Below are 27,079 nucleotides of genomic sequence, written 5' to 3'. Positions count from 1 at the left end.
CTTTTACACAATAAAAGGGGAAGGAGAGAGGATTTATTATGTCTCATCTAAAGCATTATGACCATCTAAGCATGGAACTAAGCCCTATAATTTTATGATTTCATGATAGTCAGTATATAATATCACAACTGAAAGTGGGATCATTGATTCATATTTACATTTCTGAAAAATAATATGTGAGATCTATTTTCACCCCAAAATGATCAGAATTTTATCTTAAAACATGGGTTTTATTAGTATTTCATAGAATGAACAGGGCAGACATTTTCTACAGCCCTATATGAGGCTCTACTTTACTCATATAAACTTTAAATAGACATTACTGTTATCGTGAATTAAACTTACTGTTCATTTTCCATATAAATTGTGTTCACTTGATTTGACCAAAGGATGTCAACATTTTGTTCCTTTCCATTTCTACCATACACAACTCCCAAAATTGGTGGGAAAATGACTGTCTTTTATCTAGTAAGAGCTGAGTTCCCTTTATTTGGTTCTTCTGCTACCTTATTTAATTATATTTTGAATTGACTTGTCTGACAGTATTCTATTCATTTAGATAGTTTTATGCAACAATATTCTGAGAACTATATGAATAATTAACAAAAAAGCAATAATGACAGCTATTATTTTTTGATAGCTTCCTTTGTGTCAAGTATGGTGCTAAGTGCTTTGTACATTTTATCTTAATTTTTAACACAGTTTTATAGAGATCATGATCATGGACAGCCAGCCAGAATCTGCCCCATATCCCATGCTGTTTAATTCTACTCTCCTTCCCTCCTAAACTCCATGCTATGTTGTTATAGTACCCAGGGCAATGCTGACATTATTGAAACCTATTACTGAGAATATACAGAATGGTTCTCACCTTAGACCAGTCACCCATTCGCCACACATAGCATTTTGAATAATCCTCACAGTCTTCAGCCTCCCTGGGTCTGGTAGAGAGGACACACTTCTTTCTTGGGTTGGTACATCTAACGGTCCGATGACGTACACCTTTGCCACACTTGACTGAACACTGGAAGATAACATCAGAGGTTTTAGATAAAGTTGGTGAATTGGAGATGTAGATGATAGGCTCAATTAAGTACTGGTTTCCAATAATCTGTTATGAGCCCATCACCCATATAAAAGCCAGATAAAATTACAAATAATAAGTTTAAAGGTAACAACAGGCTAAGCACCAGTATCTGATGCCAGAAGGAGCTCAAGGCACAATGCTGGAGATAAGTGGTTTCAGAAATACTGAGCCATTATTACAGAGAGTAATATAACAGGGATTATTTAAGAAAGATAAATAATGCACTATGATCAAAATTAAAATTACTAAAATTTGATATCACATTTTAAACATAATGTAAAAAAATTCATTTTACTTTTTCTAAGATGTACTCTTTTATTTAGATGGAAGACATGTTTGTGAAAAATAACAATTTCCCCAGCATGTCACTTCTCAAAAAACATGTTTCAAAGATGAAATAGAGAAAATCTTAGCAAAAATAAAATTCAGATTTTTTTTTTTCTTTGAGATGGAGTCTCATTCTGTCGCCCCAGTTGGAGTGCAGTAGCGCGATCTTGGCTCACTGTAACCTCCATTTCCTGGGCTCCAGTGATCCTCTCACCTCAGCTGCCCAAGCAGTTGGGATTATAAGCATATACCACCATGCCCAGCTAATTTCTGTATTTTCAGTAGAGATAGGATTTGCCATGTTGGCTGGTCTGGTCTCGAACTCCTGGCCTCAAGTGGTCCACCCACCTCGGCCTCCCAAAGTGTTGGGATTATAGGTGTGAGCCACCAGGCCTAGCCAAAATTTAGAATTTCTTTATATAATTATATATTCCTAGAAATTATAATTCTAAATAATTTTTGGAATTAAAATACAATTTGGTTCAAAATTCTTTAGTTTAATAAATAGATGTATAATGGATGAGGGTGATATAAAAGCACATATGTATATTCCACTAATTTTCTCTAGGTGCAATCTCTTCGCTCATTTACATTTATCCTCCACATCATGGAATATGTATGAAGTATTCCTGTTGTCTAAAGGCAAGCACCACTGACTACCTGGACATTGGGACCAAAATTGTTCTGGATATGTGTGTGGGGCATACCAGATATCCTGAAAGCTTAAGCATGGAACTAATGACATTTTAAATAGGTATCCTAAATCTTGCACAAATAAGTAATTGTCTCATAACTTAAAGTTTGTATTTGAATATGTTCAGTTTTAAAGTGGACTATGTGATTTGGCCCTTTAATACATATATATGTATTTGTGTGTGTGTGTATATATATATATATATATATATATATATATATATATATATATATATATATATATATATTTGCAAGTCAAACTATGCCTGATTCATAAAATTGAGTTTTAACTTAAAGTAAAACAATAGACGTTTTTTCAATTGGCATATTGCATTATGACATATTATTTCTCTCAGCTGGTGCCAAAAATCTGTATAGTAGAATATTTCTGACCAATTTTCTCCCGAAGAGTTTGCAAAAATGTTTTGATTGGGTTGCGGTGGGGTATTTTGTTTCTCTGATGCGCATGTGATTCTTCTCTCCAGACTGAACTGATTCATTTCAATGTAAAATATGATATGGCATTCATTTGCAAAAGTATACATTATAAATGAAAAAGAATCCATTAAACAGTATAACCTAGAATAGTAAGAAAAGAGAAAGCCAGGATTTTTGTGAATATGCTTTTTGGAGGGGGTTGGGTTAATTGACAGACATTTAGAAACTGTATTATCTAAGCTATGTTATCCTCATTTTCAAAAAAGTAGCTACTTCAATACAGTATTTTTTAATTATCATTTTTGCATCCTGTCTAATATTTTGAAATTACATAGATGGATGATTTTCCTTTTTATGTGTGTAGGTGTGTTGGTACATGTGTGAACATGAGTATGTAAGTATGTTTATATGAGTAAATGCAGCCAGACCCTCACCTAAAGTGCTTCAGAGCAACCACTAAGTGTAAGTCATGAGTGCCATTTATTATTATGCAAAGATATATATCATGATAACAGAAAATAAATCACTATGGTTTGGCATGGAACACAACTGTATGTTATACACTACAAGCCTGTAGGGGTTGGGAGGGTGCAATGAGTTAAACAACCTTGGGTTCAAATCCCAGCTCTACCATTTAGGTAGGACTTAGGGTAAACTATTTACTTTCTCTGAGCTATATTACTCTTACTTATAAAATGATGAAACTTAAGTTTCCTGCACAGGTGATTAAATATAAACAATATACTAAACATTAAGTAAAAACACATTCCTTGTTCACATATAATAATTAAACATGAATTTTCTTCTTTCCATTTTAAATGTTCAGGGATATGCAGTGAGTTAAGTGTGTATTTTAATGTGTGCCAACTCAAGAGTATAGTCATAGTATATAAGTAAAAATGCAGAATTTAAAATGTGTATAAAATATGCCCTTGATTATGTTGCAATATTTATAGAATAGAAAGTAAATATCTTTGTATTTTTCTATTTCAAAATTATTTGAATGTATTCCTTTAATCATCAACAAAATTAATAAATAGTATAGAAAAATATCAACTTCAATGCAGATTCTGAACATGATCCAACCTGATCTTGTACAAGCTAGGAGTCAGAGTAGGAATGGGGAAAGAAAGGGGGCATGTATGCACCTCAGACCACACTCCCGCCTCCCACACGGTCATGCAGTCCTGGCCCTCACAGCGCTGGGCAGAGGCAGGCTTGGGCCCAATGCAGTCCCTCTCTCGGGCTCTAATCAGTGTTCCATTGCTCAGTTGTTGGGTACAGGCCACTTGTCTGCTCTGCATTCCTTTTCCACAAGTTCGTGAACAAGGGGTCCATTCTGTCATCATCCACCTGAAAGTAAAGCAAGAGTCACTGGAAACAAGTTAAAAGATACCTATCTACTTGTATTAGTCTGTTCTCACACTGCTAATAAAGACATACCCAAGACTGGGCAATTTACAAAGGAAAGAGGTCCAATTGACACAGTTCCATGTGGCTGGGGAGGCCTCACTCACAATCATGGTGGAAGACAGGGAGGAGCAAGACACATCTCGTATGGCAGGAGGCAAGAGAGGGTGTGTGCAGGGGAATGCCCCTTTATAAAAGCCATCAGATCTCATGAGAGTTATTCACTATCATGAGAACAGCACGGGAAAGACCCACCCCCATGATTCAATTACCTCCTACCGGTCCCTCTCATGACATGGGAATCATGGAAGCTACAATTCAAGATGAGATTTGGGTGGAGACACAGTCAAAGCGTATCACTACCATATATTTTGACATGTCTAGAGTTAGCAGAATGTTACATGGAGACTTTATACCTTTTTTTTTTTTTTTTTTTTTAACCAAACACAATAGTTTTCTGCAAGATGCCCAGGCTTCCTCTTGCTTTGAGTGCTCCATATTTCTTCTCTTGGAACTTGTTCTTATTAGACTCTCAGTGTCCATCAGACTCTGTCCATGTCATATTATAAACTGCCTTTCACTGCTTACCATATCACTATACTGTGGGACTTTGTAAGTATAAAATTGCTAATATCCAGGAGTTATTCTTATTCTTTGTAATTTACATCTTTACAATAGCCCTATGTATTGGGTATCACAAATATCGTGGCCAGATTTACAGAAAGGGAAACTCAGGCACACAGAGGCTTAATACCTTACCAAAGGTCACAAAATTGTGGCACCAACAATTCAAATGAGGCTGTAGACTACTTAACAGTGAGAGATATGGGGGTATTAGCAAAGTAACAGAAGACTGTGATTGACCTCTTACCTGGATAAAGCAATCACCGAGGTATTACACTTAGCAGCAACTAGATTTCTGTGACCAGGCTATATCCTCCCACATGGAGCTACATACGCTTCTTTAGGCTAGCCAATGTCTAGCTTTGATATGATCATAGACACTGGAGTAACAGACTCAGGGCTAAACTTAACATGACTCCATTTTACAGGCTCTCAGGACTCCAATATTATTCTTTGATCTCACTGATTCAGCAGCTAATACATATGTATTTTAATATCTAGATGGAGAGCTACCTTAAGGACCACTAAACACCTGCCCAAATTCACTTTAGGAAAGAACTAAAACCTATGACAGAAAAGTGATTCTTAAAATTTGGTATTTGTGTGATTCCTGTCAATTAAAATCTTCCCTGTATTTCTCATTACTCGGGCAATCTTCTAGGGAGACCCAAATTAACTATTTCAGCACAATATAGAGCAGTCAGAATCCCCGAGGTTATTTGTAGGTACCTTATTAGCTGTGCACATTCCTGAAATAATACTTATTAGCTGTAAGTTTCTATTTTTTAATTTGTAAAAGGGTTTATTATTATTTCCTGATATACAATAGGTTCGGGATATATTATATATAGTAGCATTTTTTAAATGATTCATACTTATTCATATATTTTTCTAGCTTCATCTCCCACTTGTTCGGAAAATAAACCATATGCTCATCTTGCTTACCAAACACTTTCTATTTTCACCTTTCACAGGATATTTGTAGAATCCTGTGCCTGGATCCTTGACAGCCAGCCCCACGCCCATTCCTCCTAGAAGGGCTTCTCCATTCAACCAATGGGGACTGACCTTTTCTTTGCTCTCTATTGCCTGGCTTGTAGCACTCACACGACTTATTAGATATTCCCTAGGGAAGCAGAGGGGCTCAAAGGCTACCTAATGAATTTGGCCTTCTTTTCTTTGTAATATATAAGCTCCTCAAAGGCATGCATCAATGTTTTGTTTTTGTTAGCATCCATAACACTTTTACATAATAGGTTTTGATAAACATGTCTTTCTTTTTTTTTTTTTTGAGATGAAGTCTCACTGTGTTGCCCAGGCTGGAGTGCAATGGTGCAATCTTGGCTCACTGCAACCTCCACCTCCTGGGTTCAAGCTGTTCTCCTGCCTCAGCCTCCCAAGTAGCTGGGCTTATGGGCATGCCCGCCATGTCCCCCTAATTTTTGTATTTTTTTAGTAGAGAAGGGGTTTCAACACGTTGGCCAGGCTGGTCTTGAACTCCTGACCTCAAGTGATTCACCCGCTCTGGCCTCCTAAAGAGCTGGGATTACAGGCATGAGCCATTGTGCCTGGCCATAAACATTCCTTGAAATAGAATTTATGTTTCTCTCTGTTTTACAGAAGTAACCTTAATTATTCCAGATTTACCAAACCCAAGTATTCCTAGCAATGAGCCACATTTTGAGGAGTCACATCCTCTTACAGCCTAGTAAATCTCATCTGTAAGTTAGTTTAATTGTAAATGATTTTATGTTTCTATTTCTGAGAAAGGAAATAGAAGGCTTTACAAGGTTAATTTTTCCTCATCTATCCAGCATGTTGCAGACCTGCCATTTTGCTTTGGAGTCCCCTGGTGGATTTCTCCGAAAGTGCACATCTTCCAAATTTAGTTTAGTTTCTGCTTCATATTTCTGCACAAGAATATCCAAAAAATAATCCCAATCTAAGTCCATCTACATATCTTTTCCAACTGTGGAACTCAGAAGACACTACTGGGTTCTCCATACTGAAAAGAGAAGTATTTGCAATTTCATGGAATCTCATATTTTTAAGTAAAATAAAAATTTGAGATCCTCAATATAATTATAAAAAGTTACTTTTCCTATTCCTTATGAAAACCACTGAAAAATAAGAACTAAAATATAAAATGTATTCTAATGAAAGAAAACATTTTCGTGGCTTAGAACTTAATTTGGAAGGATCCCATTTCCTTATCTTTAAGAGACCTTCACTTACAAAGGTATTTACTAGTGAATTCATCTATTTTATATTTGGCCCATAGAATGCCATCGGGCCATTTAGTGACTTTTTCAATAAATGTGAATGGGAATTAGAATTTTTTTACTAGGTTGGAGAAAGGGGAAAGACGGGAGGAATAAAGGATGTACTCTTCCAGTAAGTCTTGGAAAGGTTTCCTGTGATGACCCTTAATAATTGCCCATGTTCATTTCTTTCTTTCCAATATTTTGCTTAACCTCACTAACATCACAGCTTGGTGGTTCAAAATAAATTGCCTCCTTTTCCAAGGGAAGGGAGATAATAATCTCTAACAAAAAGACTTCCAGTCTCCAGCTGCAAAAATTTCTCACTCAGAAATGTACTGACCTTTTGAAACTAGTCATTTTACCAAGTCATTATTGAGACATTTTTCTCCAAGATAGTTGAGTTCAGGGAATGAAAAATAAATAGTGTGTTGTATTGTACACTCTGCTCCTTCACAGACCAACTTGGGAAACAACAAACATGCTCTAATCCTCAAATCCAGCTCTTTCAAGATTCCTGATGTATCAGAAAAAGCCATGGCTCTTTCACCAAATTGGAACAACTATATGGCAATATAAAACAAATTGTGTTTTGAAGTATTTTAACATTATTTAACACAGATAATTTAGCATCTTAATATCTATTAAAGGGGATAGAGAAAAAGAGAATTCTGAGGAACAGCAGTAACAGCAAGGATCCTGGTTCTTTAGCTGACAGGGCCAAGGCCAAAAATGCTACTTTATGTATCTGTCCAGCACTGAGTGGAAATGACCCAAGGACCTGACAGTAGGCAAGGATAATTCCCTAGGTCACTGTACCTGATTACTACTCTGTATCATGAAAAAGCTTTACTGGTTCACACACTTATGCAGTTAGGCTGAAAAGCCTACACCCAGGAAGGTGCAAAGAACATGACATTACTGAAGGTATGTCCATTACTTTTCCCTTATGCACATCCTTTTATATATCATTTTCCTATTCTTTTAAAAGCATATATTTGCCTGGGGTAGGATTGTTAGAGCAGGAATGCAAAAGACAGGAAAAGTTGATAATCAGCTTCTACTACTATAAACCAAAAATAGAATTTTAAGCCCCCCCAGCTGATTGAATGGACCCTCCTCTCTCAGCTAAGGGGACACAACTAAACTTGAAAAACTAGTTCAGACCATTATATGAAAGGAGGGTGGGTAGACATGCCTCATTATTACTCTCCTTCCTTTGGGGCTCAGGTATACAACTGAACAGCATTGACATTAAAACAGAGATCCTAAGACTAACCAAATAGACTCTTTGTAGCAATAAGATACTAAATTCCAACCTGACTCTACTATAATATCACATGACAGACAGCAGGGCCCTCAAAGAAACCAAACTATTTTACCCCATAATTTGACATACTTTGAAATGGCCCTGCAAAGCTGTGTCTTGTTAGGGAAACTGACATTCTATAGGGAATCCCCTTCCCTTTCCAGGTCTTTTGCTGATACTTTAGAGATTGGCTGAGAGTTCAGCGCATTTTAAGGATCTGAAGAGGAAACACTGCCATCTGTTGCCCCTGGAGGTCAGCCACCTATGAGACTTCATCTACATAATATGAACCTTGGTCTCTACAACCCCTTATCTTAACCCAGACACTCCTTTCTCTTGATTCCAGGTCTTTAGATAATAATTTAACCCTCAACCAATAGCCAATCAGAAAGTCTTTGAATCCACCTTTGACCTGTAAGTCACCCCTCCCCCAATGGCTTTGAGTTAGACCAAACCAAGTTATGCCTCACATTTATTGACTGACATCTTATGTCTTCCTAAAACATATAAAACCAAGCTGTAACCCAGTCTCCTTCAGCAAATGTTCTCAGGGCCCTGTGAGACCATGTCATGGGTCATGATCCACAACTTTAGCAATATAAGCTTCTAAATTGATTGGAGACCTGTGTCAGATACATTTTGGTTTACAGTATCTAAAATATATTGAATCTACAGAAAGCAAGCCTTGAAATTCAAACTTCGTAGATGAAGTATTTTCCAAATTCTTTTTTTAGATGTAGTTTCGCTCTTGTTTCCCAGGAGTGCAATGGCATGATCTCTGCTCACTAGAACCTCCACCTCCTGGGTTCAAGTGATTCTCCTGCCTCAGCCTCCCGAGTAGCTAGGATTATAGGCATGCGCTACCATGCCTGGCTAATTTTGTATTTTTAGTAGAGATGGGGTTTCTCCAAATTGGTCAGACTTGTCTCAAACTTCCGATCTCAGGTGATCCCAAATTCTTTTAAGCGCTCATTATCATAGCATGGCTAGATTTAGAGGGCTTTAGTAATTGACTTTTCCTTGGGGGTGTGAATAGGGAAATCAGGACTAACCATTCCTCTGCATGACACTAATTCCCAAAGAGATTAAGAAAGAAAAGCTCAAATATGGTTAATTACCAACTTTGTTCCTCTCCCTCTTACCTCCCCCATACCTACTCTTTGTGGTAGATGGCCATGAAGACGGTTATATCAGTTATAAACTGCTATAAAATGACACATTATCTGCCTATCTGAATTGTAGGGTGTGTAAATTCACCATGAAGCCATTACAGAAGCTCTTGTGAGGGGAAGATCAATGCTCTGACTACCTAAGAACTTACAACTCTTTCCTAACTCACCGGGCTTCAACAAATTCCTGAGTGTCAGGACAAAGTAAATATTCCTGTCCCAATATTCAGAGGAATCAATCCAGCCTCACTCTTTCTGTCACCCCATCCCTAAAAGTTTTCAGGATTTTGGACACCAGGGCTGAGTCCTAATCAAGCTAAGCCTTAATTTTTATGTGAAAGCAGGTAGATTGGAGCCCTGTGTTGGCAGCCATGCCAAGTAGCCTCATTGCTAGGCTGGTCCAAAATTATACTCAGGTTCCACTCACCTGTCTTTACCCCAACTTCCAGTAACCAAGGCAGGGACTTCTTTCTTCCTATTCCACTTACAGCTGCTCAGCATTGCCGTTTTGTCCTCTACTTGTGAATTTCTTGCCTGCTTTGTTACCTAATACTCATTGGGGGGTGTCAGAGGAAACCAAAGCATCTGTGGTACAGTAACTGGGACCTGGGTCACAAAGTTGGTGGTGAGAGATCAGGGATTGGGCAGTTTGCTTCTGGAACTCTGGGCTAGGAAGTGAGAATTTAGCCAGAGGAATCAGAAATACTACACTGGCCTGGCTCTGCTGGGATCTGGGTCATGGCAGTCCCAGTTTGGTTTATGTTACTGTGGGCAAATTCTAACACACCGTTTTGGAGAATTCAGGAGCAAACAGCTATGTTCCACCAAATAACAAAGTTTTTGAAGAGGTGACCTAGAGGTTATGAAATAATTTTAAATAAAAAGTGATTTTAATTACTCCTCAGCAACCATCCCTCCCAATACCCCTTCCTTAAGTGGAAAATCTTGGCCTTGCTACCTTGCTTTCTTAGATCTTGCTTATTTAAGACTTTAAATTTTGGTACGTATCCTTTGGCAATGTTTTTAAGAAAATGTGATTTCAATGATATTCTGAGCATGTTTTAAAGGACAGCAATCTAATGGACAAATAATGCTTTAAGGGTCCTTGGAATAGAGTTACCTTGTTTGACATGGTTGCTCATTGCACTTTCGAATCTGTGGCTCTGGCTTGGTTAAGTATTTGCATTTCTCGTTGTCCACAATGCTGATATTTTTGCTCATGATTTTTGTGCAGGACACTGTTGTCTTCCTTTCTCCTGAAAAGAACAAATAAACAAAGAAATATTATTATAAGCCTTTATGTAATGGATTTAGGAGGTGTTCATAAGCCTATTATGCTTATTTTTTATTTAAAAAACTTTTTTATAATTTAAATTTTTATTTTATTAAATTTTATTGATTCATATTAGATGTATACATTTTCAGGGTATATGTGATAATTTGATATATTCAGATAATAAAATCAGGGTAAGTTGGATATTCATCATTTAAATATTTATCTTTATGCTAGGAACATGTGAATTATTCTCTTCTAGTTATTTTGAAATGTACAATCTATTAATGTTAACTATAGTCACTCAATTGATTTATTGAACACCAGGTCTTATTTCTTCTATCAACTTTTATTTTAGATTCAGAGGGTAAACCTGCAGGTTTGTTACATGTTATTATACTTTTCAAAGATATTTTAAACAAATTTTAGAACAATGAAGATATTATTTATAATTTACATAACAAAATGTACCTCTAGGCTTAAAAGGGATGAGTAATAAATATTCCTTGTTACAAATTAAATGGCAAGTTTTATATACAAAGTGATCATGGCAACATAAATTAGCAAGATACAAACTGAAGACATTGTAAAGGATTGTGGCCATCTTTTAGAATTAAGTGGTGGAAAGCTCTATTTCCATAAAGTTAATCTCCCTAATGAGCCTTTCTGAAAGCACCTAAACATGTGTGCACATTTTATCATTTGGTTTGTACATCATTAGTGCTTTATAATAAGTTATGGAAAGCACATTTGTTTTGAGTATAACTCAAACCTTTATTCTTATCACCTCTAATAAAGACCCCAAGAATTCTAGAAATCTTTACCCAAATGATTGTCATCATCTGTAAGAAAAGAAATGGGACTCTTACCATCTTTTACCAGATTTCAGAAAACTTGGCTTTTCTACTTTCTCTACTATGATAAAATTTGATTATAGGATGTAAACATGACAATTTATATGCTGTATTCCTTTTGCTTACACAGCCCTATAAGCACACTTCCTTTACAGGAGTTATATTATTCATCTTACAATTAAAATGTCTAGTAAGTATGTGCTAATTTCTGCTTCTCTTTGAAAAAGTCTTATATACAGATTTCTTGTGAGTAGAAAAAGATACACATCTGTATAAGATTTAATAATCTTACTTAATCCATTGTTTGACACTATAAGACAGTTAAATCAGCCCAAAATTTTGAAGCCAGATTGGTCATGAAGAAGTAAGAAGACATCACAAGTCTGCTGCTTCACTATTGAAAGGCCCATTAGTTAGGGTACTATGACTGACATGGAAGCTTAGAGAATTCATGCTGGTAATGACAAACAAGAAAAGCTGGGCTGGTGGCAGGGAGGTCATTCTGCCACTCAATTAACAGAAAGAGCAGCTGGCATCAAGAATGAGGAAGGAAGGGATGTAGACAGAGAGGCAGTTTGAATAATTTTGGAGTACATTTTACTTTAGTTTGAATGGGAGATGGTAAGAGGCAACTGGGTGGCTAAGTAAACAGCAAAATAATAGCTTTAGGTTCAGAGTCTTTCCTTGATTTCCTCTCAATAGCTCTGAGCATAGTCCTACCACAATTTGTAGTATGAAAACATAACTGCATTTGTATACATGTGTAAATTAAATAATAATTCTGTGGTTATTGCATATAATGTTATTAAAACCATTTGGACCTTTAGTTCAATCAACAGTGATAACACAATGTTGGCTAAGTTATTTCCTTTTTAGGAAATCTTGGAGTACTGATGGAATGCAACTTATTCTATGGGAGCTCCATATAGACAAGAGTGTCAGGCAGGTAACAGGCCCTTTCCTTTGAGTGGAATGAGGTGTGCCTCCTACCAGTACCCTATGGCATTCCAGAAGTGTACACTGGTGGGCCAACAATGGGGAGGGCCTTGAGATGGCATCCAACCACAGGTTAAAAAGTGGATTAGGAAAAAATCATGGCCTATAGGCAGATGAATTAGAAAACGGTACTCGTCCTCCACATAGAGGTGGCCCCACAGCAGGCTCCATGGCTTGGCAAATGGAACATGGACTGGATTGCAGTCCCCTTGGCTGAAGACTTTCTGCAGTGCAGAAACTGCCTGAATGTGGAAACTACACCCTCTGAGGTCCTCTTGAGTGAACCTTTGCAGCTCATGCAACAAGGTGACCTAATGCTAACTTGCAGAGGAAAGGCAGTCTTTCACGTCTCTGGCAGATACTTAGAAGCTGTCCATGCTATTCCTTGGTAGGTCAAGAAGGATAAGTGTAGATTCAGACTTAATCACAGCAGTGCTCAAAACCCAACAACTTCAAATAATTTTCAAATAAACTGCTAGAGAAGCAGAAATGACATTATGCTCTTTTTTTTTTTCACATGGAGAAAACAGGCATCACGAGGTAAGATTTACCTAAATGTAAAATTTTGGGACAGATTTTTGGTCAGCTTCCTCTTAGCTTCCTATGCTTCAGGGGCTCTTTTATGACCTGAAGTATATATATCAAATAGATATTATGCAGATTTTGTATAATGCTAGCTTAGGTATTATTTCTACATTATTATGATGCGATAGCCAAAAGCAGGATTAAAATAAATACTACTTTTATGAAGTATAAATGTTAGTTCTAAAATTTAACTTGAAGCCTTGACACTTACAGAATAGATGCAGTTGCCTAAATTCATTTAAATGATGACATTTTGCCAACTGCAACACAAAAAGATGATGGGCATTATCCAGAAAGCTTTTGCTGAACATATATATAGTCACAGAATAAATAACCCAAGGCTGATTATAATGCTTTTTTCCCCATCCTCAGAAAATATTTAACCTTAGTTATATTCACCTACTGCTTACGTACTGAGATACTGAAAAAGAATTTTTTAACTATAAGTATTGTTATATCAAAAGGGATATAGGTATCGGCATCATTTTAGGGACATGTTAGTAGTTTTCTAAGAAAGTATGAAGGTGCATGAGTATGAATTGAGACATTTCCATTTACATTGTAAGAAAGGACTCCTATATTGTAAGGTTTTTGGCAGCTAGGGGAAGCTTAGCTCTTTTTAAAAATTTCATTGAACAAAAACAATAGAATTAGAAAAAAACTCATTGCTCAGCTACAGACGTGTTACACCTATGAAAATACAACTAAGATCTTAAAGCCATATGGAAATGTTATTGTTTGAGTTTTTCTTTTATATATTTAAATGTCCCAGCCAACACAGGAAATTTCCATTCTAGCATCTAATAGCAGTATCTACAATGCATCCAATACTGTGGCACCTAGGGACAAACAGAAAGTGATGAAATAACTGACCTTCTGCCTGAATTATGACAGCTGTAGGCTGTTGACAGAGTATTACTTGCTTTATGGTGATTAACTTCACCTCTTGGTTATTCCCATTAAATTTGTCTTGGGGAAATCTGGATGTTTTGAATACAATTATAAATAAAATAAAATAACCATTATGCATTCATCTCTATTGAATTGCAATATCTGAAAATGAAGGGTAACTTTTATTTACTAACTCTTTGTGCTTTGGAAATTTAACAAAGACTAGACATTATATTAAGTGAGCCGCCTTTTCCAGTTTCACAGATAAGCTGACACTTTTTACTATAAAATATATGCTCTGAATTTAACCCATAAAATGGGTATTTCAAAATAAAACTAAATTCTATTGAGGTACCTCACATTACTAGAACTTGCATTGTAAATGCTGAAACATATTCTTGGTTGTGGGTTCAGTGTTTCAATATGCATAACTGAAATTTTCTATACATTATTTAACATTCTAAAATTTTAAATTAAATTATAGAACTCTGTAAGACAGAGATTATGTGTGTGTGTATGCCTGTGTGTGTTTGTAGATTTCTTTATAATTTTTATAATTTTCTTTTAAAATTTCTACTTATTAATTTTCTATTGGATTAACAATGGCCAGTAAACATGAGAACCAAAAGTAAATATACTTTAATGAGGATGAAGGACTTTTCTCTGAGCGCTTCCTAGAGCTTTGTAAAATGCTGATTATTTTTTACACCTACATTTATTTAACTTAAATGACTTTCAAAATCATGTCATGCCATTTACTTTTTATCCTTTTTTTACATTAAAAAATATTATTCCCTAAGGATATTGTCTGAGTGTTAAAATGACTAGTTCATTTTTTTATTTTAATGAAAATAATTTACTTTGCTTTGTTCACAACACCTAATATATAACCAATCTGATCTTGCCATTTATATGCATGCAAATATTTTAATGAGATCACATAGCTGTCAAGTTAAATTTAACTGTTAGCATAACACTCAAGGACCTTCATGAATTGGCTTTCATCCTACTTTTCTGATTAAATCACTTCCCACCCACCAATCCTCATATTTTACACTCTAGTAATAACATTTTCACTTCCAAGAAAGCCTTCCACCTGGCACGTGGGTGCCTTTGCACCAAGGTATATCCTTGGAAGGCTTTCTATATCTTCCTTTATCACTGAGTAAGGTGATTTTATTATTATCTGACTTCCACTAGATGGACTGTGAGTTCTCTGAAAGCAAGACATATTCATCTTTGGACCACCTAGCAATAGTGGATGCATGGTCAATACTGGTAAAGGAATGAATGAGTGAAATATAAGCATGTAATTCAAGCTGTCAGTGCTTTCTATACTAAGAGGTTCATCTCAATACTATGTTTTCTAAAATGGTGACAAAATCATTTGCAAACTAAATGACAAATTATCAGGAATCCAGTTCCTCTTATGGCAAATCCAGTTCATGGATTATCACTTAGGTATTAAAAATCAAGGTTATGAATAGTTTCTGTCAATATAAGATGTTTTTATTAATAAGTGAAATAATATCAAATTATATTAAATATTGAAATAAAATAATGCAGAGAAAAAATGGAAAATATATTCTGGTGCATTTTCTTTGGCAAATAATGTTTATTTTGGTACATGTATAGTACCTTTAAAATGTAAAAACAGGCCAGGCACGGTGGCTCATGCCTGTAATCCCAGCAGTTTGGGAGGCTGAGGCAGGTGAATCACGAGGTCAGCAGTTTGAGACCAGCCTGACCAACATGGTGAAACCCAGTCTCTACTAAAAATACAAAAAAATTAGCTGGGTGTGGTGGTGGGCGCCTGCAATCCTAGCTACTTGGGAGGCTGAGGCAGGAGAATCACTTGAAACTGCAAGGTGGAGGTTGCAGTGAGCTGAGATTGTGCCACTGCACTCTAGCCTGGGCAATAAGAGCCAAACTCCATCTCAAAAAGAAAAAAAAGTAAAAACAGAACAAATCACACCCTTATAGATGTTCTTTCCTGTTAAATATATTCTAGAGGGTTTTAAAAGGTATAGGCTTTTGAATACTGAAATGTTTTCCTCAACTTGGACCCAAAGGCTTGGATATCTACTTACGATCTGGATATGGACAAGGGAAGCAGTGTCTAGAGGATCCCAGGACAGTCATAAGCTAGACAGACTTGGACTGGTGTGAAGAATGTGGAATGTTGGCTTATTTTTTTTCCTTCAAAGTAGATCTGCTTAGGATTTCCTAAAAGCATGTTTAACTCTTCATGTGTTTCATAAAGGGTTATTGAATTTTGGGGTCCTCATTCTATTTTATTTCAGTAATCTATTCACTAGATCAAAACAAATCTTAAAGTTATGCAGTTAATGCTGATTCCACACACAATCCTCAGATATTTTGGAATAATATATTTATAATGCCTCTGGAGACTAAGATCACTTAAAACAGGTCTTTAATGTCAAAAGGAACCTTGTAGCAAACTGATCCACACTTCTGAGATGCCAAAATAAATTTAAACCATTCCTCCAAATATTTTAAGATGTTTTAGAACTCTAACGCAAAGTGAACATTTCTTTCACAAAAACATTTCAAGCTGTTTGAAAATAAAAGAACTAGTTTTAATGACTGATGTTAAAATACAAAATGATATGTCAATTCAAATATTTCTAGAATTATCATTAGACTCAAAAGACTGTGACGGAAAGTGTGATAACTTATATATGTATGTTAAACTGTTGAAAAAATTTACCTGAGATGATCAGCCTTCATCAGAGATTTTAAGGCAATATTCGTTTTAAAAGAGAGAATTTTCATCTCTTAGGCTTTTCATATCTTATAATAACTGACAATAATAAATACATATGTGAAATAAGTTTAGTTTGAGTTACCATTTTAAAACTTAGTTTGAGATGCTGATGTAAAATATAATTATGATAAAAATTAGCTAGATAACCATATCCTTTTAAGTGTTTATTTTCCCACTTATTACAGTATTGGCAATTTAATATCTTACAACAGAATTAGAAAAATAACATCTTATACACACATTTTATACTGCCCTGTGATACTTTACTTGCTCTTAATATATTCTTATGAAGTAGAATACTGCTATTATTATTCCTCTTTGCTGTTGAAGATAAATTTTGCATGAATCTGTTTCCAATATTCTGTGCTTTGAACTTACTCTCATTTAATTCATGAATATGCTGAAAGATTAGAAAGCTCTTTCTGGCTATAAAATCGATGATATGAAGTCAGAAATGATGCGATCCTTGAAATTCTGTCCATCCACTTTATTTATGAACTGCAAAGGAAAATAATATCCAAAAGCCCAGAAATATTTTGGCATTGAAATGAATATGCACCCCATTAACATGGAGATAATCGAAAACTGTTGACTAAACACAATGGAGCAGAGTTGGAAGAGGAGATCTATTCAAGCACAAATCATATAGGAGTTGTGTATTATTAGAATGACTGTTTTATAAAATCAGCCATTTGAAATAAAAATAAAAGCATATCTAAATTCTTACATAACAGAATATAATAAAACATCCATTTGTATCCAAAGAAAACCTAAATAATCTCTAGAAGACATGCTGTATTTTGTGGAAATAAACTACATGAAGCCTCCTGAGCCATTCATGAAGGCAGTATGATGAGCAGGAAAGAAGACTTGAACCCCTGAGTCATTGATTCTAATCCTGGCTCTACCCAAATGGGCCATGCAACCTTGGGAAGTCACTTAACCTCTAAGCCCTTCAATTTTCTCATGTTGATAATTAAGAAGTTATGTTTAAGAATAGATAATATTTCTCCTGACCCTGAAACAAAAAAAATTTATAGTCAACCTCTATTCCTTGATGCTTAGCAATTGGAAGAACATATTTTAGGAAGTAATTAATGTAATTTGGGGAAGAATGTTGACCCTAGACAATTTGCTTTTTAAAATTGAAGACTGACAAGTTCTGTATGTTTAACTCATTCTGATGCAGCTTCTATTAGATAAAAATGGCAGAAGGAGGAAAAAATGAGAATAAAAACATTTACTGGGCAAACATTTTCCTGTCTAGAGTTTTAAATGTAAATGGATTTTAACAACTGCTTTTCAGTGGTATAAGGTGAACCATCAGCCTGTCTGTCCATCACTTTACTCCTCCATTGCCTGCCCCCCAACCACAAGATGGGCGCTTGTTGGTAGGATTGCAGATATGACTAAGAATCTTATCTGAGCTACGTTAAAGAGAAAAATATAACTATATTTTTGTTGTGAATGTGTTTGTTTCTATTTTGTGCCTTCGTTTTTTATTTGGGTAGAGAAGGTGAAGTACAGCCCCTTAAGAAAGATGAGCCCCTGGCATCAGTGTAGGATGAGTGGAGCAGAGGAACAGGAATTTGCGAATTTGAGTGCATATGGGAGCATCAGCAGGAGAGGATGGGAGGATAGAAGAGCTCAAGTCATAGGGCAGTATTAGGGCCCAGGAAGAGAAACATGGCCACTGAAAATTTCTTGTGGCAAGGGTGACTGATAACATTTTTTTAAATTGAGAGAGCGATTTGAAATGTTTTTGTTGTAACCACTTTTTATCCTTGGGGCACAAAGTGAATTCCTTATAACTTCACCATTCCTCTGCCCCTGATGTTGCCTTTGCTCTGGCAAAGATGCTCCTGGAGTCAGGTAAGAACCTCAAAGCTCTGAGCCCTCTGCCAAAGGATGCTCCTTCCCACTCTATGCTCCTTGAATATTCTTGGCACCTTCTTTCTCCTAAGGACACAGCCTCTTACTCTCCCTGTAGCCTTCAGCGGGGTGACCATTGTTTTGATCACTTCCAGGTACCTTTGGATCTAGACGTGGTGCAGCTGCCATGCTCCTCCCTGCCACTAGCAGACCCCTCTCCCTTTCTGTTCTATAATCTCAGCTCTATTTTCTGATATCATCCTCTATATTTCTAGCCTTTTAGTGCCATGAGACTAACAAGTCTTTCCCTTTAGCACCCTGAGACTAATAATTCTTTAACCCCTCAAGACCCTATACTCCATCAATCCTATCACCATTTTACTGTCTTTCAGCCCCCATATCTTTATATTCCTCCTATTGCACCTAAATTCCATGATCCACCACTTTCAGCCTCTTGCATACAACCTCAGGTCAAGCACTTACTCCTCTCTTACTTTATCATACTCACTTGGCAATTTCCAAACTCACTTCACAGGTGCACTCGCATGCTGTACATTGCTAGAAGGTAACATACATCATAAGGACTGGTATCATCCTAAATTCATGACCATTGACTTTAAACAGACTATTACTCCAGATAATCAAAATACACATACCCATTTCATTCATTATCTAAGTGATTGATTCACATTTTCTCTTTTCAAAATGTCAGTACTTCCTTTTCCACCCTAACTCTCAGCCAGATAGCCTTTATTGACAAAATAGTTTCAACTGTAACTTCCGAACACCTATCTTTTCTCCTGTTACTAGTGATGAGTTGTCCATATTTTTGCCTAAAGCCAACTTCACCATCCTATCCCATTTGGATATCACTTCAGCAATTTTTTTGCTCTCTCCTTTGCATCCCTAGTTTTTTGTTTGATTCTTAAAAATGCACACTGGCAAACAATGTTGTATCATATACTCTATTGAAAACAACAACAAACTCCTTTAACTCATATCCTCTTTTACCCCTGCCACGTTTGTTTTCTCCTTTCAGCAACATTCCTGAGTTACCTAGAGTCTCTTTCTTCAATTCTTCTGCTATTTTCTATGGAATCCATCCACATAGTCTTTGGAGCCAAACACTTTATTAATTTTTATAGGATAACCATTGACTTTCATGTTCCAAATATATTTCATTTATAAAATATAATGACTATAATATATTTAAGTATAACAATCATTGTCAGTCTACATTATTTTTTATTTATTGCAACTTTTGATACAGTTGATCATTCCCTCCTTCTTCTAATACTCTTCACTTGCCATACAGATGAGCATTGTCTCCTGCATGTTTTTTTTTTCCTGCTATGTTGTTGGCTACTCATTTCAATAGGCTTTGCTTATTTCTCCTCATCTCTCCAAACTCTAAATGGTGGCATGCCCCAAGTTTCAATCCTCTAATAGCTTCTTTCTCTCTTCACTCAATATTAGTCTACAGATAAAGAATATATGGATATTTTTAAATGCCAAGGATACATAAAGTCTTTGGTGACTATTCTCAGTTGGCATTTAAAAATATCCATATATTCTTTATCTGTAGCCTGATATTCTGTCCTGAATGCCAGACTTATATACCTAACTGCTTACTTGGCATCACACTTAGATGTCCAACAGACATTTCAAATAAAACTCTCTTCTAATCCTGCTATTCCACAGACTTCTTTTTTTTTTTTTTCTTTTCTTTTTTTTCTGAAATGGAGTTTCGCTTTGCCACTGAGGCTGGAGTGCAGTGGCAGGATCTTGGCTCACTGCAAGCTCCGTCTCCCAGGTTCATGCCATTCTCCTGCCTCAGCCTCTCGACTAGCTGGGACTACAGGCGCCCGCCACCACACCCGGCTAATTTTTTATATTATTTGTAGAGACGGGGTTTCGCCGTGTTAGCCAGAATGGTCTTGATCTCCTGACCTCGTGATCCGCCCGCCTCGGCCTCCCAGAGTGCTGGGATTACAGGTGTGAGCCACCACGCCCGGCCTTCCACAGACTTTTCTATGTAAGGCAGTGGTGACTTAACCCTGCAGGTTGCTTGGCAAAAAACATCACAGTCATCCTTGACACATCGCTTTCTCTCATGCTCCACATTTAGTCTATCAACATTATCTATTAGTTCTACTTTCAAAATATATACAGAACCTGACCATTTCCTCCCTCCTCTATTGCTATCACAGTGGTTCAACTATCATCTCTTTCCTGGATTATTGTAGTAACCTCTTGACTGATCACTCTACTTGTACCCCTTTTCTTTATTCACTGTACAATCAATTCAGAAACAGAAATAACTTTTAAAAACATTAAACCAGAATAAGTCACTCTTCTATTTAAACCTTCCAATAACGTTCCAGATCATTCAGAGTAAAGGAAGGACATACAAGTATTCCGGCTATTCTTTGAGTATGCCAAGCTCTTCTCCTGCCTCACGGCTTTTGCTTAGAATGCTCTGCCCTTGTAGTTGGTGCCCACCCATATCCACTTTAGGTTTTTTAATCAGTGGAATCTTCTCCTTGAGGTTTTTTCCGACCACCATATTTAAAACCGCACCTAACCCTTCTCATCTTCACAACTCCTATTTATTTTCCCTCCTTGCTTTATTTTTATCCAGAGTACTTATCAGAATTTGATACCATTATTACTTACTTGCATGTTTGCTTTCTGTCTCCTTTCTCCCAAATCCACTCCCCCAAATCCTGTCACTGCACCTTCCCCACTTCTGCTGCAGCAACGTTTAGGCTACATATGTGAATAGTTTATTTGCACAGAAAACAAAATAGATAGTTCACTTCTTTGCACACAACATATATGTATATATCATACTTTTGTATAATTGAATATTTTTTCAGTATTAAAAGGAATCAGTTACTAGAAGGCCATAGAAAATGTGTTCAGTGGAAATGAGAACTGAAATAATATACTGCTGATACAGATACAGATGGATACAAGTGTAAATTGGAGCTCTCATGACCTGAGATCCCATGTTGGCTTTACTACTAACTGGTTCTATGAGCAACCACAATCTATTTAACCTGCAGGACACAATTATCTTATTGGTACAATAAAGGGATAGGATTAAGGATTATTATTATTATTATTATTATTATTATTGAGACCGAGCCTCTCTCTGTCACCCAGGTTGCAGTGCAGTGGTGTCATCATGGCTTACTGGAACCCCCGTCTCCCGGGTTCAAGCAATTCTCATGCCTTAGCCTCCTGAGTAGCTTGGATTACAGGTGTGCACCACCACAGCTGCCTAAGGATTAAGTGATTTCTTAGCGTCACATTTGATGCTTAACTAATTATGTTCTTTTGCCTCCTTAACCTCTAATATAAGAACAAAAATTAAAAAACAAACTTGGAACACAATTTCAGGATGCATTTATATGTATTAAAAATAGTGGTATACTTTTAAAAAAGAGCAAACTAAAGGAATTGGAAAATTACTTTCTTCACATGCTCTGTATACAGTTGGCCCTCAGTATCAGCAGGCTTTGCATCCACAGATTCAACCATCTACAGATCAAAACCTTCAGATATGAAAGGCTGCCTGTAGGTACTTTCCATCCAATGGCTGGTTGAATTGTGGATGTGGAACCAGCGGATCGAGAGGACTGACTGTGCTACACATCATTTTATGTCAGGAACTTGAGCATCCTCAAATTTTGTTATCCACAGGAGGTCTTGGATACCGTGAGCCTTGTGTAGTTAGCATAAGTATGCAGACAACATAGAAACAAGCTCAAGACTGTTCCTGTCAAATAATTCTTATATTCAATTCAGGTCTGTAATTCTTGTGGGCAGGTGTACTTTGGAATTTAGAACTTTTAAGATTTCATAGAAATAACACAGTGCATAAATAGTACCTAACAACCTGAATGGTGTCTGGGGAGGCCCCTGTAAACAAATATATTAATACTTATGTAATGTAATGTAATGTAATATAATGCAAAGAGTAGTCATATTGAGATATGTTAACAATCCTAAATAGCTGTTCTTCCATTCTAAGTATTTCAGGTGTTTAGCCACTAAACATATCATATAAAACTTTCCATTTCTAACTCTTTATGGATTTTGGAATTGCAGATTAGGGATTTTGGATATGTCTTAATTATCAATGCTTAATCAGAAAACAACTGATGTTTTGGAAAGATAAATGTTTAAAAATCCTTCACCTCCTCCACAAGTGGCATCGCAATCTTCCCAGCTTGTGTGTGTCCACATGAAGAGGGGCTCAGGTGCTTTAGAGCTCTGGTTTTCTGGAAGAGGGTCTGATGGGATAGTGTATTCATAGTGAAGACCATAATTCTGATCCTGAAACAGGAGCACCTATAGTATATAAAAATGATCAAGGCAGATGGGTCAAACTAGAGCACGTGCAATGTAAAGCATAAAATTAACAATATTGATACTTAAAATGCTCATTGTGTTGTGTGCATTTTGTTGTTGTTGTTGCTGTTGTGGACATACCCTTCTCTTAATGCACACTAGAAACATGACATTATTCTTAAATGTAGATATTGCCATGCTTTTGAAAAGACTGGAGCTTCGTACTTACCTTCATGCTAAAAACATCTTAAGAAAAGCTCATTTGAGTGAGGTCAGACATACTAGATCATTTTCTTTCAATTTGATGGACTAGACAGTTTCCCAAAGCATAGTAAATGTATAAGATGACTTTAGTTGGAGGTGGGCAAAAGTGGCGGCAGGAGTATGTGTTCTATCATATATCAAGGTGTGACCCACAATCTAATGCCAAATGTAGAGAAAAGAAAAGATGGACAGGAAGTTGCTGAGTCAAAAGAGGAAGATAGATAGATGACTTTGGGGATCACTGAACTTCATAAGGGCAGAGAATTTCTAAGCAAACTGGAGGACAAGAATTTCACTCCAGGTATGCTTACAGTTAACCTTTAATTGTAGCAAGCGAGGTTACTGATTTTCCACTTGTAGTATATATTGTTTTCTTTGAAGTTAAATTTATGTTACATGAACTTTTAATATTAATAATTGTACAGTTATGCACATATATATATAAATAGTTCAATAAACCATAAACATACATGAAAACGACTGAACATGGGGCTACACGTTGGACTGAACTATATGCAGGGACCATGTCTGTTTTGTTCTCTACTGGTTCCCAGTGCCAGGCTCAGAATTGGATAGTGTGGCCAATTATACATAAATACATCCACCCCCCTCCCCCACATACACACATATTTTAATGAAAGAGTTAATGAGTATATATATATATATTTCTTTATACATCTATTTTTAGAAAATATGTCAAGCAATCCCATGGAATATATCACTTCTATGGATCTGAGGATCTATGGAAACAATCTATATAATATAATATGATACATTAAAAAACATATGTACCCAAATTTTAAAATTATGATAAATTATTGAAGAACTTTATTTAGTATTTTACCTGCATCAAGGTAGTTGTAATGATAGGTAATGCAGAGTTAACATTCCATAGGAAAATTGAAATGGGCCTAGGTTTAAGTGTCTGAACATTTTTATTATATTTTCTTTCCTTCTTTTTCTCAGAGTTTTGTTCAGTATATCAACAGAATGCCTAAGATGTATTTTGATGTGCGGATTGGGAGACTAGTGTGTCCACTTTATAAATAACTATATCAATAAAAACAATAATTTTAAGTTCACAAATGCGTAACACATACAGTGTACTAATTCTATCATAGTACTTATTTTGGCTTAAATATGCCATTTGATGTTGCTGATTATAAGTGACTTTCAGCCTAATGAGTTTAAAGACAGACAGTTTAAATGGGTTTTTAAAAAATGATATACCTTATGACTATACCCAGACTATTATTAATACATAGTTTTTAAATGAATGGGATGAACATGTAAATACCAGCTATTTGTCAACTTATTTAATTACATAAAAATGTGTCTATTTTTCCTAATAAACTACCTTTTCATTGATAGAACTTTAGATTGTCCTTGAATATCTAATGCCACTTAAAACAGAGACACTGGCTACAAAACCATTAGCTCTTTCTTAAACCATTTGAATTTGGCAGTATTCTTTGCAAAAAGGAAAGTGTGACCATGTTACAGTTGAGGGGCACATGTTGAAGCATGGCAGCAGAAGGGATTGCCTTTCAAAATTCAGTACAGTCCTTCAATCTGTAATAGTCATTAAAGAAAAAATATCTTAGAAGTGCAGTTTCCCTTGGATTACTGAATAAATCCAGGTCACATAGATGCCTTCTTTTAGACATAGTTCACTGAGTTTAATTATGCTTCATGCTTCCAGGAAAAACCTTAGTAATTACCAGTTAGATTAAGGATTCTGCAGCAAGGAAACTCCCTCCATCCAACACTAAGGTCTCACATATAGTGTTTTAAAATTCTGAATTTGAAGCTTAGTAAAGAAGCCTTGGTCTTATACCATAAAATAAAAACAGGGGAGGTTACATTTATTAAAGGCAGGCAACACAATGGCATTTTATGCAATACAATCATTAAACATATGTTTGCTGTTGATACTGTTATTATAAGTGACCAAATCATGGAATGAAACAGATATTGTTCATACAACATTTGTTTCTTCATTTTATTTTCTCTCGCTAGATGGCATAAGGCAGAGAGTAGGGTTTCCAGCTGAAATTAAATAATAGGATCCAATGGGACTGTGAGGTGATGCACAAAATGATTATTCAAAGTATACTTACATTTTTGATTTAAGGCAGTTTGGTATAAAGAACTTGGATCTAAGCTTTGGATCCAAGTTCTTTGGACCTCTGTGTCAGCGAGGTGGCATAGAAGAGTGACTAATACCTAGGTTTTTACAGCTAAATAACTTATTGGACAACACTGAGCACATTGATTAACTTTTCTCATATTTAGTTCTTTTTAATCGGTAAACTAGAGTAATAGTATATATTACACAGGATTATTTGGGGGATTAAATGCTATAATGAACATAAAGCACTTTTGGATAGTGTCTAATTCTTAGTCCTCAAGAATGATGGATATTATTATTATTATGGTTTGGAATAGAAGGTACACACACCACTCACCTTGCTCCCTTTATTTCTGTTGGTAAAGCATATTAATTGCAGTTATATAGAACCTTGTAATTTAAAATGTGGTTTGTGGACCAGTAGCAGCAGTATCATGTGGAAGGTGGTGAAAAATACAGATTTTAGATCCCGCCCCAAATCAAATGAATCAGACTATGCATTTTAGTAAGAACCCCAGGTAATCTGCAGGCACACTAAAGTAGTAGAAGCAAATAGGCCAATATATGATGTGAACCTCTGGCTTCTAGACTAGCAACACACATGTCTCCAATTGAAGACAAATTTATCTTAAATCATGTGGAGATATTAAATAATGCAGCACATCATGCTCCAAATAAACAGTTAATTGATCGTGTTTTAGAGTTGTTTTATATGTGGACTTAAGGAGGTGTTGCAGTGTCTGAATTTTAGGCTTCTTTTTGCCATTAGGATAGAAAACTCACACCAGCTGTGTAGTCAGTCATTTGGCTCATGTGCCATTAGCACGCACTGCCATAATCAAGGTCAAAAGGGGCACATGGACCTGCCACCAGCCTGGACAGAATTCCATCATCCTGATTTTTTCTCTTCAAATTCTAAACCACTTATATCCAGTTTTTGTTTTTTTGTTTTTTGTTTTTTGTTTTTGTTTTTTTTTTGAGACAGAGTCTCCCTCTGTCACCCAGGCTGGAGTGCAGTGGCTTGATCTCTGCTCACTGCAACCTCCGCCTCTTGGGTTCAAGCAATTCTCCTGCCTCAGCCTCCTGAGTAGCTGGGATTACAGGCATGCGTCACCATGCCCAGCTAATTTTTTTGTTTTGTTTTTAGTAGAGACGGAGTTTCAGCATGTTGGTCAGGCTGGTCTCGAACTCCTGACCTTGCGATCCACCCACCTTGGACTCCCAAAGTGCTGGGATTACAGGCGTGAGCCACCACGTCTGGCGTATATACAGTTTTTTACTAATGGTAACGAAGCTTATCATCCCAAATATTCAAATTTTCGTAATTCTTTACAAAAATCCATTAATAACAAACAGGGCGATGGGGAGCACTGTTAACATGTATTTATCAAATTCCTTCTCTCGGGTAGAATAACATTTTATCTAAGGTTTTTATGCAGAGTCAGATAATGGCCGTTCATGGATATATAACACGCTGTGATTTGCATGCAATATTATAGTACTCTCTTCATAGACATCCTCTTCAGTTAGTAAATGTATGTTTTTAGGAAGAAGGGGTTTCTTTGGATTCCCTGTCATCCATCTGTACTTTGCATCTGTAAATTCCCTAAAACATCTTGCTCCTCCTGTAATAATTGCTGTTTTTAGACAACATGATTTAAAACACGTTTTACAAAACCTCTAAAAATTCCACTTTTTAAATAATTTTAAATGTCTGTGTGACAATTCAAATCTGAAAAATATTAGAG

The 27,079-nt window shown here is 36.2% G+C and overlaps 1 protein-coding gene across 4 annotated transcripts in view; it reads right to left on the bottom strand.

The window, feature by feature from the left end:
• The window catches only part of ADAMTS19 (ADAM metallopeptidase with thrombospondin type 1 motif 19), a 281,046-nt gene that overhangs the window by 33,790 nt on the left and 220,177 nt on the right, over positions 1-27,079 (bottom strand). For all 4 annotated transcript variants that reach the window (XM_009449594.5, XM_517910.8, XM_054684567.2 and 1 more), the window contains 4 exons: positions 22,783-22,936; positions 10,439-10,574; positions 3,694-3,898; positions 872-1,024 (listed from right to left, as the gene is read on the bottom strand). In XM_009449594.5, coding sequence (XP_009447869.2) covers positions 872-1,024; positions 3,694-3,898; positions 10,439-10,574; positions 22,783-22,936 — 648 coding nt within the window. The remainder of the gene's footprint in view (positions 1-871; positions 1,025-3,693; positions 3,899-10,438; positions 10,575-22,782; positions 22,937-27,079) is intronic.

The sequence above is a fragment of the Pan troglodytes genome, chromosome 4 (assembly GCF_028858775.2).
Source record: "Pan troglodytes isolate AG18354 chromosome 4, NHGRI_mPanTro3-v2.0_pri, whole genome shotgun sequence".
Classification (NCBI taxonomy): domain Eukaryota; kingdom Metazoa; phylum Chordata; class Mammalia; order Primates; family Hominidae; genus Pan; species Pan troglodytes.
This window is presented reverse-complemented; position numbering and strand designations above follow the sequence as displayed.